The sequence below is a fragment of the Dermacentor silvarum genome, chromosome 11 (genome assembly GCF_013339745.2).
Source record: "Dermacentor silvarum isolate Dsil-2018 chromosome 11, BIME_Dsil_1.4, whole genome shotgun sequence".
Lineage (NCBI taxonomy): Eukaryota > Metazoa > Arthropoda > Arachnida > Ixodida > Ixodidae > Dermacentor > Dermacentor silvarum.
In genome coordinates, this window is record NC_051164.1 from 91177936 (window position 1) to 91199851 (window position 21916).

At 42.5% G+C, this 21916-nt stretch overlaps 1 protein-coding gene across 1 annotated transcript; it reads left to right on the plus strand.

Moving 5' to 3' along the window:
• The first annotated feature begins 475 nt into the window (after positions 1-475).
• Positions 476-12058, plus strand: LOC119432736 (uncharacterized). The gene is made up of 6 exons (XM_037699893.2): positions 476-668; positions 1982-2061; positions 3969-4086; positions 8252-8346; positions 9563-9693; positions 11535-12058. Exons 1-5 carry the CDS (start codon positions 476-478, stop codon positions 9593-9595), a joined length of 519 nt encoding a protein of 172 aa, XP_037555821.1. The 3' UTR covers positions 9596-9693; positions 11535-12058.
• The last annotated feature ends 9858 nt before the right edge of the window (positions 12059-21916 follow it).

The following is a 21916-nucleotide window of genomic DNA, read 5'->3' on the forward strand; positions in this document are numbered from 1 at the left end:
ACAAGCGCTCACCACAGAGTACTACAGTGAACGGCGAATGCGGAGCAGTACAATAGCAGAAGAGACCACAACTTAAATTTCGCACGTGCACAGCTGATACCAGCTGTTATGCCTCCTGGCTAGACTAGGCTAGACCAATGCGTTGCCAGCCGGCCAGCTGCCTCGACACTAACGACTCAACACTGAAAAGTTAGATCACGTACGCACAAGTTAAGTGTAGAAAAACGCATTTCAAAGTATTAAATATTCATGTGCCACTGACAGGGCTGCAAATATTTATTAAAGCTTTGTTTCAGGATTTTGTCTTGTTGTTTTTTTTTGTCGTTTTAGACCAAACTTAGCCACATCTAAAAAGTGAGCAGGCAACATTGACACCAACTCTCTTTTTGCGTTTTTTTGTCGCCATTTTGTTAATATTAGCTCTTCGCACCCTTACCTCCTTGCTAGAAGCACGTGTGCTTGTTTGCAATCCACGATGTCGCACATTCTTGTGAAATGGGTGGAGGACGAAAAGTGGGACGTATATCCCGTCAGTGCCCTGGCCGACGCGGATGTGGCCTTCCGCTTAATATCCCAGCAGGGATGCATCAAACAACTGCGCGGAACGGTTCACCGCGTGAGCTGGAAGGAAGGAGCGCCACCAGCCGTGGCAGAACTTCTTGCCTTCGGTGAGTACATCTCGTGTTTTTTGACAGCTGTCCCACTAAAGGCCTGTTCGATTCACTCAGGGCGCACACAACCAAATTTTGTGCTTTGCCCAGGATGTCAGTGTAGCGTGTTGCAGGTATCATCAGTCGATCACTAATACGGGTGTCACGCGGCTCATTTTGATCGCGATCAAGCCCGACTCGGATCGAATTTCTCGATAGCGATTGGTTCATTTGCGCAAGCTGCGCGAGGCAGCCAATCGCGATCAAGAAATCCGATCCGGATCGCTCCCGATCGCGATCAGAAGTGTACGCGCGACACCGGTACAAGATGTGGAAAAAAGCATGTCATAGAGAAAATGATCGACGCGACCAGTGTCTGTGTTAGAAGTTGATATTTTTCAGCTGTGCCTGAGCAGCACAACGTAACACAGCATAGCCATGAATGGCATCCTTTCATCAAGTCATTTGTACTCTCTCAATGGGGATTTAATCACCGATGTGTTAATCAGACAGTTGCTGCTTATGGTAAGAACACGCAAATCGCGTGTTACCGTGTAGATTCCTTCGCTCACGAAAAAAAAAACAAAATCTACAAAAGTTAGTCTAAAAAATAATGAAAAAAAAAAGTAGCTCTTCGCGACATGTCCGGCCTTTTTCCCCGCTGCAGAACACCGAAAACAAAAATTAGTGTGCCGCTATATTGGCCTAGAGAACACCTTTTAAGTGGCAGCTTACAAGAAACAAGAAACTTTTTTCAAAGTCAGTTTTATTTAAATATATCCGCATAACTGCCTTCTCATGACATTGATTCTGATTGCCTCGCTAGGCTGCTTTGCAACTTTATGAACGTAAAACTTTTAGCTCAGCTGGTGTAATCCATCGTAGTAACAGCTCCCAAGCACACCAAACACTCACATACATGCACCCACCCACATAACACGAAACAAGGGTGTTTAATTGTATGTAAATAAAGGGGTTGCACCCTCTTATATCACACATGTGCTTCTGTGATCAGGGGGTCCTTTTTTTGGTGTTTGTGTGTGAGTGCCTGCATATATGTATGTTTTCTGTGCTTGGGAGCTGTTACCAAAACTTTTTGAATAAACCATGAAAAGTGTGGCTCAATAATTTTCTTTTTTTCAATAGCTCATTCGATAACATGGAAATAGATTGTCAGCACAGGGGTGTCTAGCAGCAAGCACCTGGTGGCATTATTGCTGAAAGGTCCTTATTATTCTTTTTATCTTGATGGCATTTGGTTGGGCAGCTAATATGTGTGCGGATTTATGAAAATACTCCATAAATAACAGCATCTACCATTTATTTAACAGGAAATCCACAGCAACTCGAAAAAAAGAGAGCCCGTCTCGTGTCGGAGGCTGCTGCGCAATCTGATCTGCCAACAGAAAACGTGAGTATACCATCTGGTTAAGTTTCATTGACCATCTTGTATGAATCTGAACAACAAGGTGAAAATGGCGGATCTGTCGCCTATACTTGATTGGAACGCAGATAATATCAAGGGTGTGTTGGGCAAACCATTGCATGCGAAAAGTGCTTGTGCGCACAAACTTAAAAATAATAGACATCTATTTTTCATGTGCTGAAGATGCCCTCTTGCAGCAGAGTGTGTGTCTAGACTTTCTTTGGACAGAATGACTACACAGAAAAGCGAAGCTCTAAGCTGCAACGGTCCTGAGCCTCCAGTTTCTACGAGTGCTTACAAAGCATCAGTCAAACTGCATCCGGTTAAACCAGAGGGAAGCAAATTGAGCCTTGAAAACTGGTTATCTGGATCTATAAAAAAAACGAGTATTCAGGATATATGGCTTGATTAACTGGTTAGGCAGATATTTGAACACATTTGGTATTGGGAACAGTTCTTCAAAAACTTGTGTTGTGTCACAGTGTCGCATGCAAAGTGCAACAATTCATAATCTGTAAAATTGTATGTTTATTAGACAGCCCAAATGTCGCTATAAATTCTTCAGTTATGCTTTACGTGTGCTTTGGCACTTAAAGGGGACTACAAGTTTGTTTTTTGAACAGTGACATCTGCATCTGAACAACCATTAAATATGTGGGGTAAAACTTTGCTAACACTCTGAAGAAGCTTGTGGGGCAGAGTCAAAATAGCTTAGAAAATTTTAAAAATCGTGAAGGATTTCTTGGATGCTTCTGGTTAACCATGGAGCCCCCGAAGTTGTCCTTAAATTTGTCAGTGACTTGCTGTAGTAATGCTGTGGAGGTCTCTGAGAACCATTGCAGCAGTGACACACTTTAATTTGTCACCATTCAGTAATGCATGCAATATCCTCAGCCCAGAATGATATTACTATGCTGTAGAGCCATATTTCTCATCCTCAGCATTACCATGCTGCTGCTACCACTCTGTAAGGTAGTCATACCTCAGGCTGCATCTTTTCTTTGCTTGGCCGTTCTTTAAATTTATTTACAGGTGGTTGGTGGTGCATTTATTGAAAAACATAATATATATGTGTTTGTGCGTGTGAAATAAATAGCAGGGATGTTGAAAGGTTTTATTACATAGCTGGCTGTTCATCACACTATGACCAAAAGAAGATGCATGTAAATTTACGATGCTAACCCTTATTTATGACTGTTTGCAAATAAGCTTATTACGTAACAAGGTTGGTACTTAACCATGCTTATTTAGTCTAAACAAGCGTGGGATGGTTTCTGTAGCAATTCCTTTTCCCACTGACAATGCCTTTTAGTGTTTTTTGTCGTGAGTGGCCAAGCGATGCTGTGCCTTGGGCAGAGAATTGAAAGGAGCCATTCAGGAATGCGAAAACCATTTAGAGGCATTGATATCGGGAAAAGGCATCGCTAAAAAATACCGGCGATGTTCGGTGCTTTTTCCTATTATTGCCATAAGCTAATAATTTGTTTATAAAATTGAATCGAAAATGCAGAGGACCTGATGCAGTATGAGCAAGTGACCATTGGTTGTCGTTGAAACCTAGTTAAAGGTCTGTGGGGGGAAAAAAACGGGACATCCGAATATTCAGATATTATTTGTCAACCAACCAGGCAGCGTAACCCATCAATAACTTGTGCATCAAACAACTGAATAACCGGTATTACCATTCGCTTGATTTGATGGTGCCACAGCAGTGTCAACTACCATTGGCAAAATTGAATTATGTGGTGTTTGTAAAAAAGCTACATGTTGATAACTTCATCGAAAGTCTGTGAAAATGGACTGCCCGCAGATATTTTTTGTGTGAATGCTGCTGGCACACCTAAATCAATTCATTGTGTTTTTAGAATATAAACACATTTTCTTAATTTCAGATCAACTCATGCAGCACCTGTGCTGCTCAGGTAAAGCAGCTTGTCGAAGAGAATGAGGCTCTCAGAGCTGAAGTAGAGAGGATGAAGCGGACGGCAGAGGAGCGCGATCACGTTGCTGGTAAATTCCTTTCAACATATGCTGTCACAACATTATAGCGTCTTCTCGTGCCAAATGTCACAACCTTGGTGCTTGATCACTTGCCAGTGCTCTTAAAGAAGTTGGAGACTTTTCAACATAAGAAATACATTCATGTCAGGAAACATTTTTCCAGGAAAAGGATGTTACTTCCTTTCGTACCATGTGAACTTTGTAATAAGGTGCCAAACTATGTGTTATAAAAGGCACTGGCAAAAACACTGTTTCTTTGTTATGAGAACAGAACAAAATTTTGCAGATAAGAGAAGCCTTACGCAAAAATGCATTCATCCATCATTCGCGATTTCTAGAATATTAGTAGGCCATAAAGTAAAATAACTTGTAGTTAGGCATTTTTCCAGCAAGAGCTTAAAGTTTACATCAGCCAAGTGGTCAGGAGCGCTACTGCGCAATTACATTTGCTTGGATGGAATATGGCACAATAGGGCACACAGGTGAAGAATTTGAAAAAAAGAAACTGATTCAGGGGGGTCTGCTACTTTAACAATGAAGTGACCCTAGGAAAACATATGCAATAACACTGCCTCCTCTGATAGCTCATTGTTTTGTTTTTAAACTGAGGAACTTTTATTAAAAGAATTTTTGGTTAAAGGGAGAAAAAATTTTTTTTGAAGTGCTCTTAATTCTGCCGGTCTCAAAATTAACAAGATGTCTTATCATTTGAGGAAGCCTCTTGGCGACAAAGAATGCATGAACACGAGCGATCCTCTGCTAATAAATAGAGGGTAGGCTAAACTGATTCGAAGTTGATTCCTTCAGTGCTGGGGGTGGTTACGAGCCTCTTCAGCCAAGCAACACTGCTAGATTACATGTATTCACCTTCATCACGCTGTCTGCTATTGACCTTCACGTAAAAGCCCAGAAAGAAAAGACCTGCTCGGTGTCCTTACAAGGCACCAGCCAGTGCATTGACTCTGACCTGTTTGCTGCTGACTGCCTGCGCTAAATGAGTTAGAATTCCCCAGAATGCAATAATTAACAAAATTTAATCATTGCATTATGATGACCAAGTTGAGATCATAATGTGATGACTTACCACATTGAAAGCGAGCAAGATTGTTTTGACACATAACATTATAATCTCATAAATAGCAAACAAGTCGGTGTCAATGTGCTGCCTGGTGCCATGTAAGGACACTGAGCCGGCCCTTAGCAGACACCGACATGCTGGTAAATGCATGTAATCTAGCAGCTCTGCTTCACCGATGAAGCCTGTAACCACCCCAGCACTGAAGGAATCAACTTTGCATCAGTTTGCACTGCCCTCTGTTTATTGGTACAGGAACAGTCGTGTTTAATGCTACAGATTTAAATATAGCAAGAGGTGAAATGACGAGAGGAAAGAAAATGAACATACATCCACTCGCACAAAAATTTGGAAAGGGGCAGCGGAGAGCACCATGGAAATAAACAAAATGAAAATGGCAGCTTTGTGGCACGGTCAATAAACAAAATGTTATCTATCTCAGTCCCTTTGACTGCACCTCAGAGTTGGATGACATTTTGTTTATTGACATGCCGTAAGCTCCCATTTTCAAATTTATTTCATGGTGCTCTCTGCTACCCCTTTCCGATTGTTTGTGCGAGTAGCGCTGCATGTGCATTCTTTTTTTTTTTCTCTCATCCTTTGACCTCTTGTTATATATTAAACCTGTTATAGCATCCTTATTTGAGTACAGGAAAGCGCAATATATGTGACAGTGTGAGGCGAGACGCTTCATTGGAAAATTTTGCTGCAGCAGCATAATGCGCGCATTGCACCCAAGGCACCCCGAAACCAGCAACGGAGCAGGCGCAAAAACAAGGATATACGACAATAATATCGAACCACATGTGCACGATCTCTTCATGAAACATGATAATTGGGAAGAATGTGTACCTCGTCAATTGCGCACTAGAGGCATAAAAAACTATACAGAAGTAAATCAACCAGCATATCTGTGCCTAGCCATAAATTGCGCTTCTTTGTTTAAAGGAGTACTGACACAAAAATTTGAAGTCGAGATAACTCGTGAGATCGATTTAGGTGGGACACACACATCGTCTGCAAAATATCAGCGGTGAATACAGCTTAGAACATCTTTAAAATCAATTTTAAAAGTACGTGTGCGCAGCCACCCCCGAAGTGCAGCACCTCGCGATATAGACACCAAGGAAGGATTGTAAATAACCGAGAAAACGCTATGTCACGAGTTTGCACTGTCTTCTGGGCGGGGCTAGCGAGCAAGTTTCTCCCTGCTCCGATCGCCCCGGTGCTTTCTTGTTCTCCCTGGTCGAGATGCTGGCCTCGTTCGCCACTGACGGCGGCACAATAATTGGCTTATTTGTTTCTGACACGAGATAGCTTTTAGAGTTAAGTGATCTCGAAAGTGTGTATGTTGTGAAACGTTGCGTGATTTTGGCTCGCAAGCGGTCAGTGCACCTTGCTAACGTGTTTTCTCATCGCTACCAACGCCGTTGGCAAAACTAATTGTACTGTCAGTTATGAGCGTCTTAAATGTGCAGACGTTGATTGTGTTGACGAATATAGGTGATTTATTACGAGCTGCGGACAGATCGCAAGGGCCGTCAGCCCGGGATCAGACGGCCAGCGAGCTAGGCCTACACCGTTTCCCAGCGATTGCCAGCTTGCCCGTGGCGGATCGAATCATAAGTGGCTGGCCACGTCTAATATGGTGGCGACTCCTGCCTGGAGGAAATAGTCGCCGCTGGACGACAAAAACGAGGACGGCGCGACGACGTCGCAAAGCTCGACGAACTAGCAACACGAAGCTCGCTCAGAGAGCACTCGCTTGCCTGCGAGCGCGCTGTCTTGAACACGTCGCAGTTTTGTGCGATCACGTGCTCACTGTGTTTACAATCCCTCTTCTCCCATCTCGTTGCTCTCTGAAACCGAAACTTGGACTGGTCGCTGCACAGAAGATTCCAAATAATTACCTGTCGCACTCTGAAGCAAACGAGGTTTTGCACCGTGATTGCTGAGTCATTAGCTACTTATTACAGCAGAAAAAACGAGAATGAAAATTTTTGTGTCAGTACTCCTTTAAATGTGCCACCGAAGTCACGCTAACGCACATATAAGATCCATAATTCTCTATTAAGAGCGCTTCCAAAAGCTTGCACTCTAGTTTTTCTACAGTTTACAACTCCTGCATTCTTCAATTGCAAATAGTAACTACACTTTTGGAGCGTAGAGCAAGATTCGACCCTCCTCCTTATTTCAAAACACTGGCTCTGGTTCCAGCACTGGCCAGCCTGTCCCAACTAAGCATGCCCGCAGCCTTCAGGAATTCTGTACGCAACAGAAGTATACTTTTGTTGTGCTATAGCGCATGCGACATACTGATACTCGTGTTTCTTCATGCAGTATTTCCTTACTTGACTGCCCATGTCACGTTTGCATGGTAGCGCCAACTTGCATGGCACAGAAAACAAAATCCACCCCATTCTTCCCTGCGACTTTCCTAAGTCGTGCAAGATGTTATGCACATATGGCACAACCTCAAACAAATGCCTCATCTGCGGGATACCTAAAACGTCTACTGCAGGCTCTTTGCACAGCTGATTAAGCAGTGTTTTTGCGACAGCTTAAAGGAGCAGAAGCTAGAACTCGGCTTGCTACAACATTTCTGCTTGGTGACCGCAGCTTTCCGTTATCCTGTGTAGGCAGGACTTCACAAGAGCCGACCTGAAACATGATTTTGCGATTCGCCTCTTAATCAGTTGCGAATGTGAGGAATTGAAGGGTAGAATGGCTTTCTTGGATCTTGGCATGTAGTCCAGCAGATGGCACTTTCATTAAAAAATTATGCAAAGCTCTAAGAACTGAATGGAATGGGCCTGCTAGAGCACAGATGTGAACTTAGCAAGAAAGAACACTTGCTAAAAACTTCTACGACTTACATAGCCACTAACAAGAAGTGTATCGGTGCGTCTCAATTTAAAATGACTGAAAAATGGTCTTGGTGCCCAAACACCTTCACTGCACCTAGGTCGGCTGCATCGAGCTTATGTGGGTGCAGTTTGACTGTGGTGAAATCCAAAAGCCCCTGTCTATTGTGATTTAGGTGTGCACTAAAGAACCTTACACGATTAGTTTCATAACTGATTTATTTTGCATTTCCAGAGGCAGCCAAATTAGTGAAAAGGCTGCGAAAGGCCCTGGGTAACGTCGAAACCAAAACACAACAAGCAGCTGAACCTGTTGTTGCTTGCCCAAAGGTAGATATATCTGTCCTATCCGCCGTCTTAGCTAGTGTCATAAATGCATGAAATGATACTGAAATGATTTTTTTGCACTATCCTTTAAGTTCTCTGCAAGCTCCAAGTCTGGCGACTGTTCCAACATCCACATTCTTTGGTATTTATGTGTGTGTAGCTCTAGGAGTGTTAGCGAGTGCCACTCAGGCCAATGGTAACACGTAGTATGTGAACTTTATGAGTAGGCAGCTGGCCAATAAACTGTCGTATGTTATTTTAAGGTATCAAACCTGCGTGATTCAAGACCCTTGCTATGAAATGAAGGAGAAAGGGAACTGAAGGCCCACTTTTGTGAAACACATTGATGTGCAACCAACAGATATGCCAAGTATAGCATAGGGGAAGTTATTGTTTTTCTTTAAGTGTAGAAATGATAAAGGAAAATGAAAGTGGACGAAAAAAGATACCGACGATTACAGTACTCCCTAATGTGAAATATGAGCGCAGCCCTATACGTGTTTTCATTTCGCGATATTTTCAGGCAAAGAATGTAGTAGAGTCGGCAATTGTCGTATATCTGATCTGCGGGTCAAACACGTCGGCTTTTATACATGACTCGTCGAAGGTTCCAGTGCAATCGGTGGTGCCGCTTGGCTTCCAGAAAGTGCTACACAATCAGAAACAATTGCTAACCATGACAATCGAAACAAGACCAAAAAAGCGCAAGCGATGGGCTGATGTGAGCAGACGATAGTACAAATCTAGCCGTTCGGCTGAGACCAGACACAAGGACGCATGGAGTGGACGGGCGGGTCCACATGAAACCAGTTTCCTGCACGCACGTCACTGAAGGAGCCGCTCTCATCGGTCTGCGCCGTTCACGGCTCACGCCTTTCATCTTTTGCTGTTTTGCTCATTCAATTGGTTACGCCGCCGCTGATGTTCACTGCAGTAACCAGGCTATTAAGAGCTGCGCTCTAAAAACTTGTCGCTGTAAGTCATGTCAGTAACTGCTGCAGGTTACCGCATCGTTTCAGTACTTCAAACTGCTATTTGTTCCTAGATATGAAGCTGCCAGCAAATTCTCAATCTCTTGCTTACAGAAGTTTATGCGCTAACTGCCAAATGATTTTTTTTTATGCTCCCAGGTCGACATAGGGGGGGGCGTCACTGTGGAGAAAGGCACGCTCGAAAAACTGAGCCGTGCCTGTGAGAGTGGCCCTGGCAAATTTGCCAGGGCTCTTTTGCGAATTGTTTTTACAGAGGATGAGCTGCGAGGAAGGACACTGCTGGGTGGCAGGAGTAATTTACACATTGACCAGCCACTGAAGGAGGCCTTGGACCCTGTTCGTGTTCAAGCTGTGATTGGTATGTATGTTGATCTTATTGTGGGTGCAACTGCAAATTGCTGTCTTGAATGGCTATTTTAAAAATTGGCAGCTCCTCATGCTGTATTTTGTAAGAGATATGCAAAAGCATAGCAGGGCAGCCCTCTTGGTGTCTATATGTGACTGATTTGTTTTTTTTTGCAGTTTGGCTTACTTATTGTCTTTGTTCTATCTACTCATATGGTTCATTCCTTAAATTTATATGAGCAGTTATTGTATGTAACACATGCCAGCTGATGTAGTGCTACATAAGTCATGTCCCAGTGCACGCAAACACATCTTTTGAAGCATTTGCACTCTTTCATTTATTGTAGTATACGGCTGCTAAACCCTCGGCACTTGTAGTTTAGCTATTTCACTGCATTGACATGAAAGGGTGTTCAGCCATGGCAGCGCATGCACGAAGAGTGCACAGCCACTCGTCCACAGTCTTTGCACACACCTAGTGTTGGAATTCGTGTAATATCACGTTTTTGGAAACGCATTGAATGAAGAGGCCATAGCATTCGCTCCCCTTTGTTTGCAGTGTTGTGACGGCGAGTGGTTGCAGTCATCGAGTGAGATTTGTTCATGTTTGCCTGTGTGAGCATGCATGGCATGATGATTGCTAGTTTAATTAGTAAGCGAATGTTTACTGCAATTTATACATCCGCTAAAACTACAAACCATATTTCCTTAGGATTGTTTAAGCACATGCGAGTGGACGCACACAAATGCTAGCTTCAACCAATGCTTTATTAGCAACGAGCGCACAATTTTATATGCATGCAAAACATGCTTGCGTGCACGGTAAAGGGCCTTGTGCACTCTAGATCACGTTCAAAAAATGCAATTCTTTTCTTGACAAAGCAATTCAAAGCAAGCTCGTACACTTCTCACTTAGGCTTACTATTTCTGCTGTTTTATCATACAATCTTAAGGGTAGCTCACTAACAAGGCTTGTCAACCTTCGTGTAATTGTGCGACACTTTGCTGTCACTATCCCTGCTTCCCCTTTCCTGGGAAACTGCCACTTTTTGTCACTGAAGTTTGTGTATACCAATTGCCCGATAATTTGATCATTTTTACTCCCTTATCCGGGTAAGAAAATTCTGTCTGTGACAATTAAATGCATAAACGGTCAAATTTACATTCCACTAAATTTCTATATAGTGAAGTGCCGATTTTACTGACTTTGCTATAACGAGGGTTAACTGTACCGTAAGTGAATTATATAAAATTTCGCTGAGTAGTTACTATCCCATCAACCTGTGTTTCCGGTGCAGCAAGGAGTTTGGCGTCAATACTGAGATGTTTACCTTCTTTCTGTCTCCACTCTTAACAACATTATGTTGCACACCTGATAACTGCAGACTCTGGCTCAAAGCATAGCTGAATGACTGTGTGATAGGGCAATTTGAAGGCACTGTGCAAAGTTGAATTGCAGATACCTCAAAGCATGAAAGCTGCCTAGTGTATGCGCAGCCACTGAATGTTTTCTCAGGACTTAATTTCTTTTTACAACTTACCGCTGTATTCAAGAACGCAATTTCAGTTAAACCCCATGTCTGGCTTGATCTGAGTGACGCCTGGCGTGAACGTGCCCAGGGCACTCACGACTTTTCCTCCGGTGCGTTCACGACAGGCGTCACTTAAGTCAAGCATGTGCTTCAGCTAAGTTGGGTTCTTTAATACGGACCTTACAGTAGCAGTGTAGCCTGCGTTTAAGCATATATATATAGCAAGTTCTTCTTTTATTAGACATAGTGCTTGTCACAAACAAGAATAGGTTTGCAAATTCTGATGCTTTAATGCTAGTCTAATGCTGTGTTTCTTTTTCAGACTACACATGCTCCAAGTTTCCTTCGGCCAGCATCTCCTACATAAAGAACAGCCTGTCCTCAATGCTCGCAAGGGAGTTGAAAGAATAATTGACAAATAAACTGCAGAGCCATTGTATGTACCAAAAGAACCCCGATTCATGTGCTTTTTCTTAATCACAAAGTTAGACGTTTCTTTTTGCATAACATTACAGGGAAAGAGGCCTTGTAATGGAAAGCCAAGAAATGCACCTTGAAGATGTCAGTGGAGAATATCAAGATTCATTGATTTCATGTTGCATTCCACTTTACATTTCATGGAAGTACCATAGTTCATCTATGGAAATTTCATAGAAGTACAATTGTTCATCCATGGGAATTTCGTAGAAGTACAATTGTTATTCCATAGAAATTCCATATGAAATCAACGCAATAACTCGTCAATGAAATTACAATGGTTCCACGGTGGCCACTTTTCAATACTGCTCAACAAATCTACAATGAAGGGACAATAGTATTTCAACAAAAATTTTGTTGATTGAGCAACAGAACGTCAATGGAATTTCTACTAGAATACAACAAGAATTTTCATAAGGGTCGGTGTTCGTGAGACTTGACTGGGCATTTATTAGAGTGTTTTAGCGGAGCGTTTGCTGTCCGCTCCGCTCAGACCGGCATATGCTAGCAAATGCCACACAATCGCTTAGCGGGAACGCTAGTGCGCTTGCGCACAACGCTCATATCGTCAGCGGAACGAAGACCGCATTCCTCGCTTCGCTACAAAGCCGACTGAGCGGAGCGTGACAGCGTGTCTACTTGGCCTCTCCGTCGTTTTGCAGCCGAGTCGATAGCGCGTCGCTCGCGTCTCGGCACCTATGCGAAATCTATAGAGTTCCCAGCAGTATCTCAGATCGTTAAATCTGAGCGGAGCGGAGCGTAAGTGGCGCTCTGCTAAAACTGTCTATTACCTCGGCAAGAGGAGCCTTAACCATGTAATGCCCAACGTATCCTTTATGCTATACGTAGAGTTCCACAACTCAAAAATACATTTAAGCAAATTAACCTAACTCGCCTATAACAGCATTTTTATTCAGCTGGAGCGACGTTACAGTTTAGGATAGTTTAGAAAAATAATTACCAATTAGATCATTACTACACAAATTAACCATTTACTAAAACAACATTTTATTTGGCTTTTATATTTTTGTACAAGTGCACTCTCCTTAGCAGAAATAAAGGCGGACATGTTGCTTTTATTTTGCCCAATATGTAACTGTGTTTGGGCATTAAGGTGTCAATTAAACGGCAAGACACTGCGTGTATACAACATGTAACTGTTTTTAGGGAGTAACTCCGGCCAGTTGGATAGAGGTGCTTTTCACTAAAAGGGAAACAAGAAATTACGCAAACTGCATTACGGGGGAGGTGCACAATATTTCTTACATTTACTGTGCTAGGGTGACATACATATACAACGCATTTCTACGGCCACTGTCTGAAATCGGACTAGCATTAACTAACAAGCTAATTTTAAAATACTGAACTTATAATCGCTGTTTATATGACCTTGAGCATTATGTCTTGAAAATGTTTCGCGACATGCCTATTTTAAAATGTGCGGCGAAATGCATTACTGCCTCAGCAACTTTTCCGTATTGTGTATTTACCATGACTTCGGGAATAAATTTACTGTAACAGCAAAGTATTTCACTGCGCGTTCCGATTCTCGAAGTTGGTTTCTCTAGTTCTGTTCCCTAAATGATGAAGCTATTCTACACATGGAATATACTTGCACTGCTTTCTATTACACTGTAGTTATTGTATCAACACTTATGGCGTAAATTAAAATTTTCACCACTTCTATGAAGTTTGGCCACTAATAATCATTGTGAGGAACTCCCGTTTGTGTCTATTTTATTATGATGATGGTGAATAATAATATTATGTTGTTGTTGCTGTTGTTCCTGGGCACGATAAATAAATGATTGATTGATTGATTGATTATTATTATTAATCTGAGGCAGACGACGCCGAATAACGCGGAAATAAAGCAGCGAACAATTTTTTGTCAACAAATACACTGAGCATTTTTTTCTAAAACACTGTCATTCTTTCATCTCGTTTCACTCCACGTTCGTTTGAGTAGCCCTCAAACTTTAACAGAGTACGCATACGCAGTACATTGAACAAATTCGCAAATTCTTGCAATCACAGAACACCCCTAAACTGAGAGGCGCCGAATGCGCCGGGCTCATACGCCTGCGTCAAATAGATTGGCAACTGGCAAATATTACCAACTGCAGTCTAAATAAGCAAGACATCGTAAACTGTAGAACAAAGCCAAAAAAGAAAGCCAAATGGTACTCGCCGTGGACGTCTGGTTCCACCCATGGCCAGCAGTGCTACCCCCCAGGCGCTTACACTAACACCCCGGCTGGGTTCAGCAGTCTTTCCAAATGCACGTTTCGTCTTGCGCTGGTGTTGCCGATTTGCCTTTTCGTAAAGCACCGCTAGAACACACACACACACACAGCAAAAAAGAAAAAAAAAAAAGAACGCCTACAGTATTTTTTTAGTAATGTAGGCAAGGTAGCGGACTGATGCCCTTCGCTGCCAAGCGCCATTTGCAAACTGAGGGACCGGATGTTCTCAAGCAAACCGAACTACCGGCACGCTTAGTAAAAAAAAATATGAAAAACAGAAAAGTAATCTCTGGGATTTTACGTGCGAAAACGCGATACGATTGCGATGCACGCCGTAACGTGCGGCTCTGACTTAATTTTGGCCAGCTGCGTTTCTTCAACGTGCATGCATGCAATGATACACGAGTTTTCTTGAACTCCGCCGCCATCGGAAGGCGGTAGGTAATCGAACCCGCAACCTCGCGCTTAGCAGAGTAACGCCAAGGACACTAAGTTACCGCGGTCGGTGCACCTCGCGCTTTGCTTGCTGAGAAAAACATTCCTGAATACCCTTCGATTACGGTTATTGGGCTAAGCGTTAATATTTGCACTAACCTCCCTGCCTTTCCGCTCGTCTATTTCTCTCTCTCTCTCTCTCTCCCTCTTACACTCATTATAGCGTCTTATAGCATTATAGCATTATATAGCACTATAGCATTATAACATTTTGAGCTGCGTTGCAAATAACATTTCTACAATACAAAAAAGAAAGAAACAAACATTATTTTCGTGAGAGGTAGCCTACTAAAGCGGGAAGACGCGAACCTGAAAGACGGGTGTGGCTTACGCGCCAACATGCCGTGAGGTCATCACTTTCTGACGGCTTGTGCCAACGCCTCCTAGATAGCTCAAGGCCCGTGCACTCCGATTCATGACGTCACGCTACCTTGCCCGACTACCATAGAATATAATGGGGGTGAAGCCGCGGTGATTTTGACGCCATTGCTTTCGTCACGCCAAGTTCGAGCAGCATGACGTCATAAAGCAGAGTGCAAAGGCCCGCTATCTGGGAGGCGTCGCATGGGGTCGGTAGGGCGTAATTAATTTTTCATCGGTAATTATGGACTATATTGCATTCAAAATGAGCCAAAGAGTGAACTCAGCAATTTTAAAGAACTTTCAATGAACCAAAACGGTCCCAAGAGCGAGAAGCTACTTCGAATATCGTCACGTCACACTGGCGAACCGCGCTGGCGTTCCCGCGCCAAATTTTGAAAAAAAAAAGCTAAATTTTATCTACTTTTAATCAACCGATCACCGCGAAAGAAAAAGCAGTTTTTATCGAATTCTTAATTCGTCTAAAGTTATTTAGTAGTGTTTGCCTTTAGTATTCCTTTAAGCTTAAATTGTCACCGAACGTCAGACAAACAGTATGATAAAATATCTACGGTGCGCATGCATTGATGGGCGTCAGAATTCCCCCCCCCCCCCCCCCCTCCGTAACGGCATAAAAACATTTTCCAGCGGTCTGTGCAATAATGAAGCCAACTCCTCCTCGAGTTTTGTATTTAGGTGCAGCCGACGCGCCGTTTTTTTTTTTTTTTTTTTTTTTTTTGCCGACGCATCGCAAAAAAGAAAGTATCCTTACGTGATGTGAATGCGAAAGCATTATGACGTATCACGTTTCATGACGTGACACGTAACGTGACCTCATACATGAGCCCCCCCCCCCCCCCCCCCCCCATTTCGGAATCAATTTCACTTCCAATTTTCACGGGGCCATGATTCGTGACGCCACACATTTTCAGGTGTCCTTCACAACTCTACCTTAATCCACCTTGCTCTAATTTGTACCAACCTTATGCCACTTCATTCCACCTAAATCCACTTTAATCTGTCAGAATCCACTTTAATCCACGTTAATCCACTTTAGTCCACCACAATCCATTTTAATTCACCGTCGTTCACTTTTCCTCACCTTAATTCACTTTACTTCACGTTAGGTAACCTTACTCTAACTTTATTTCACTTTACTTCACTGTAATTCACTTTAACTCATTTCAATTATTCATAATTATTACTAATTAACATTGTTCTACCATTTACAATCATCTGTATTACTGCTGACGTCATACAAGAGGCTAATGACGTCACATGATGTGATGGTGGTCATTGGTACCACTCGTTGCCGACAACGCCGGCTTTTCTCCCCCATGGAACATTTAATGATTAAGCATGAATAATTATACCCTCTCTGCTATCCTCTATGTCGCAATCTGGAGAGTAAATCTATCCCGTCCTTCCACTCCTCTATCACGCACTGTTGTGAACGTCGTTCAGGTGTCGGCAGCCTCGGTAGATAGTCACAGTGAGGTCAGCAGTAATTTACCTCCCTCCCTTTCTGTTTTGTTATTTTAATTAATGATACAAGTATATACATTATACAGGGTGTTCATTTTTAAGTTTTGCGTAATTTTTAATCGCCTATGGCAGGTAGCATAATTCTCATCGTTGAGCTGGGTTATTCGAAGAGGCGGACATTAGTAGCACAAGAAATCGAAACACACATTCAACTGATTAACAAAAATTCACTAATTAACTTCTTAGTTGCTTTACGACACATATTGCAATTTACGAATAGTACTTCTACGCTGCCGACAACCGCGCTCGTCCGCACCGTCTCTTATCTCCACACGGCTCTGACCTTTATGCGCCGTGCATTCGCCGCTCAGACTCAGTTTCCGTTGAAGCGATAGACCGCACGTACCTTCGCCCGCTGCGGCGTATATACGCTCGCTGCCAGCGTTTTGACAGTCGTTGTCTGCAGTCGTTCAGTGTGATCTATTCCTGTTTGTTTGTGCCTGCTCACACCACGCTTGTTCATTCAGTTAGTAATAGTCGGGCCACATTTTCCAACGCACGCTACACATGCAATGCTGCCCAGGTCGACAGTGCAGCACTACAGGTGTGTCCCTTCGCACGCGCTGCCCACGGGAAGCGCTTCTCATCAACACCACCATTTCACACGCGCCTTCTCGTGGTCATCGAATCTCTCTTCATGTCGGTCTACTTGCGCCGCAGCACACCTGCTTACGTAATCAGCTCATGTTTACTACAATTCATATTGCTACCAAAGCCGCTCACCTTAGTTCGTATGACATTGCTGTGTTCCTATCGCATTCATTGCTTCGCCCTTAGGGCGAAACTGACATTTTTTTCACAACTCGCTGTCATTATTCTGTTCTGAACTTTGCGTTGTTGTCTCTTAGGTTTACATATTGTTCAACTTCCCTTCTTTTTCGTGTGTATGAATTATGCGTCAGCGGGTATACATGTATGTACACTTTTCTTTTCGGAATTATTTCTTATTTTTTTACTAGCATTCCCCTGCTGTATTTCTCTTTCTATGTATACGCGCGCCAGCACTTAGACCTCATGGTTGTTCCTGGGCACGATAAATAAATGATTGATTATTATTATTATTATTATTATTATTATTATTATTATTATTATTATTATTATTATTATTATTATTATTATTATTTATTGTTAAACGCTAACATAATTCGTGCTATAGCGGAGAGAGATGTGTTGTGGAAACGTTCGAAACGTTCCCCTCAAAATAAAACACTTCGCGCAGAGTACACAGCAGCTAGAAACAAGGTAGTTGCCCTTATTAGATCATCAAAACGACAGTATTTTTCACAACAATTCAATTTATCCTTCAGAAACCCGGCAAAGACATGGTCTTTAATAAATCACCTTCGAGGTAAAGAAGATCGGAGCTCTGCTACTGATACCTTTTCGAATGACCCCGCAACAACCGCTAATAAATTTAACCGTCACTTTGCTCGTTCGTCGGATGGAGAAGCTTACGGGCATGCGTTGGACTGCATGCTCCAAAAAGCTGTATCTGTCTCCGCCTTCCTGCCGAAGCTATCGGAACATGATATACGTAGAATAATTTTCAGTTTTAGACAGAATAAACCACCCGGTTTTGATGGCCTTTCAGCGCGCATGCTCCAAAGAAACTGAGGTACTGTCAGGCATTCTTCTTTTTATGCTGAACGGGTTTTTGGACGATACTTCTATCCCTGAAAAACTAAAAACTGCTTTAGTCAAGCCGCTTCACAAAGGAGGAAAAAAGGACGTAGTGGAAAACTATAGGCCTATATCTATTTTGCCTATACTGTCCCAAGTGTTAGAAAAGTTTCTCTTGGAAGTAATGCTCTCCTTCATTGACAATTTCTCGACTTTGTCCTGTCATCAGTTTGGATTTGTAGCTGGTAAAGGTACTACATTACTTTTAGAATCCTTTTCTGATGAAATATATTCCGCATTCGACCAAAATTTGTTTAGCATTGCGTTATTCCTGGATATTAGTAGAGCCTTTGAGACAATTAATCACGACATTCTGTTGAAGAAATTAAGTTTATGGGGCTTCCGGGGGCCTTTTTATGACATCCTAAAAGTTGTCTGTCGAATCGATCGCAAACAGTGGTATTAGGCAATCACTCTAGCTCTATCTTGCCTATCAGAGCCGGGGTCCCTCAAGGGTCTATTATATCTCCGCTACTTTTAACATTTTTATGAATGACCTTGCGGCCACTGTTTCAAAATACGCAATTTTTCAATACGCCGATGACACCGTACTGCTGGCAAAGCATTTATGCTATAATTCGGCGATCAATATGCTACAAAATGATGTCTATAACGTAATTGATTGGTTTTCTAAAAATTGTCTTGTAATCAATAACTCAAAAACAAAGCTGATTTGTTTCAGAAATCTCTTGAAGATGACGTCGATAGATGAACATATTTATTTGCACAGTAAGGTTTGTTCGCCATGTAGTTGTACTCCAGTGGATTATGTGCAGTCAATAAAGTACATGGGTGTATTTTTTTACTCAAACCTGTCGTGGGAAACCCATTTAGCGTATGTATGTAGTAAACTCCGAAATGTTGCCTGTGTACTTTATCACTGTAAAAGTATAATTCCCTTTTCTGTCAAAAAAACAAGTGTGCACGCTCTCGCGTATGGAATATTAAGGTACGGCATCACAATTTTCGCCTTCTGTTCTGCGCGCTGGAAGAGCCGGGTGGACGCTCTTTTAAAAAACATGCTCCAAAGTGTAGCGTATAACTCGCCTTTACTTTCATCGGAAAATATATTTACCGCCGTAAGTCTTCCTTCTTTCCGCTCGTTGTTTGTTCAAACAGTGGTGCTACGTCATTTTTGGGACTCTGATTTCAAAGTTGAGCATAAACCTGCACGCATGCTCCGTTCGGGTTTGAGTTTTACTGTGCCTCGTTCCTCAACGAGGTATGGTGAGGCACGACGATGTGTCTACGTTCCTAACCTATTTAACAATTTGCCGGAGGATATTTTCTCGGTAACTTCGAAAAGATTACTGAAAAACATGATCCGTACTCTTTAGGTTAAATCTGTTACATATGCACACTAGATGTACCTTCTTACCTTATGTATATGTGGCAATTGTTTTAAAGAGTTGAATCTTGCAGTTTGTGTGTCTGTTGGTTAGTTTCTAGGTTTTTGTTATGGGTAAAGCTGAACTCTTTTTCTGTTGTAATAAATTTGCGCTTCCCAAATGTATGTTGCGCGCACCTTACGTAACAGGGTTTCTTTGATACCTGAATGTTCTCCTATTTTTGTATTGCCTTTCCAAATCTGCAGGGCCATCTCCCACAACCCCTTGTTGGCTTAGACAGGCCTGATGATTATCTGTATACCTGTTGTGGCAATAACTATTATTATTATTATTATTATTATATTATTATTAATTTATTATTATTATTATTATATTATTATTACGTTTCACATATTGTTCAACTTCCCTTCTCCTTTTTATTATGTATGCATTTGCGCCTTCGGTTGCATGTATGTACACTTTTCTTTTCAATATTGATAATTTTTTATTCATTGTTTTTTTTACTGATATTCCCCTGTTGTATTTGCTGATATTGTCCCCTGCTGATATTTTCTCAACTCTATGTCTTTGTTCTGCTCTGAGCTTTCCGTGTTGTGTCTTAGTTTCACATATTGTTCAACTTCCCTTCTCATTTTATTATGCGTGCATTTTGCGCCCTTCGGTTACATGTATGTACACTTTTCAAGATATTTTTATCATTGTTTTTTTTTCACGGATACTCCCCTGCTGTATTATTATTATTATTACGTTGCTAATCATGTGTGACAAATGTGCGGCCCACAATTACCTCCTAAAGTCTGACGGGCCAATAGAAGTGAGAACTGAGTTCCCGAAAGCTACAAACGGAAGTGAAAAAAAAAAAAAAAGGAACGGGTATACAAACACACCGTTATACGATACACTGGTCTTAATAATAACGCAGTATGGCCAAGGCAGGCGCGATTGTTTCTCATTTAAACTAGGTGCGTCGACCTACGCCGAAGAAATTAATTCCTATAATGATACAATCGCTCTTGAGATACTCGCGGACATTAGAGCGTAGCCGCCACATCAGAGGATACATGACCCTGGGGGGCCGTTTACGCAAAGCTGCTCAACTGCGCTTTCTTAAGATTGCAGTCGGATACCCGGATATCTTCCGAATACGTGTCATTAAAAATGTGTCCTACTTATCTTTGACATACGCTGGTCATCAACATCCTTCTCTCGGCAACCATCACACATCGCCTTCGTCCTCCTGACATCTCGACGAAGACCTCTCACCATGGGCCTCCGCCTGATTTGGTGTTTGCATTTCGGTATAGATTCTGGTCGGTGTAGAGCACAAGTCTAAAAATTATACGAGGCGAAGGTTGAGCATAAACACTGCATGAATTTACTCGTTGCATAAGATGAAAACAAACAATTGTGCGCACCGCCGTTAGTTTGTGTAGCATTTATCAAAAAAGCTTCGCTTCAAATAAATCATAAGTGCGTTGGATCAGCAGTATTCTCTGATGCTGCCACGATAGAAACGATCAAAACCAGGGTGAAACACCAGCAAATGTAAACCTGCCTGCAGTATTTGAGTGCTCTATTATCAATTTTTTAACTATACATGACATATATTTCAAGAACGTGCTGCCCTGAACAGGCAGTTGTAGTACATTTTTCTAACCGCCGATACGCATACATCACGAGCACCAAAGAGGACGCTGTTGCAGCTGAAGGAAGCGGACGGCACTTCGCGTGGCTGCTATACACCAAAAGTTGATTGAGAGTAATTCAAAACAGTCTCAAGGATTATGCTCACCTCCTCTGCTAGGAATCGGAACTTGGCCCGGCTGTCCATCTCCGCGTTGTTTGAACCAAAGGCCACGGGTATGGCCTCCATAAACAAGCAGCAATCATTGATCCAGCCACTTCGTGGTGTCTTCAAAAAAGCGGCGTGAATTGCATCCGGACGTTATAGGCTAAAGAGATTCACGCAAGCTGGTCAGCTTCTCTTTCCCGTAAACACCTGCACCGTCATTGCAAAAATGACCACCAACGCGAAAGCAACCAGCGATATCTATTCAGGATACATCGCCCGTTATTGTAGCGAAAACAATCTTTAAATACAAAGAAATGGCCGAAATCACAACGCGAAATGAACGAAGTTAACACAGACGCTGATTTTGCTTGTTAATCAACACCTCTGCCAACTTGTGTTTTAGTATAGAAATTGGTAGAGAAAGAAACATTTCGCCACCTGTTATTCCTTAACGCATGCGCGATCTTCTGATCAGCTGACGAGGAGGCGACAAAAACAGCTGGCCATCAGGTCTACGGGGCGCGCAGAGAGATGACAAGCAGCTAGAACAGCTGAACACCAGGTCATCGTGGCCGGCATCGATATAACAGGTCCCAAGAACAGCTGGACGCCAGATCCACAGCACGTAGTGAAGGGGAGGGTCATCGAGACACCAGGCTGCAAGTAAAGTTGACAGTCGCTGTAGCATACGCTAAAGAGGATGGAGGCGATAGCCTGGGCGCTCACGAGACATTCATCAAATTACTTGACATTCTCATTC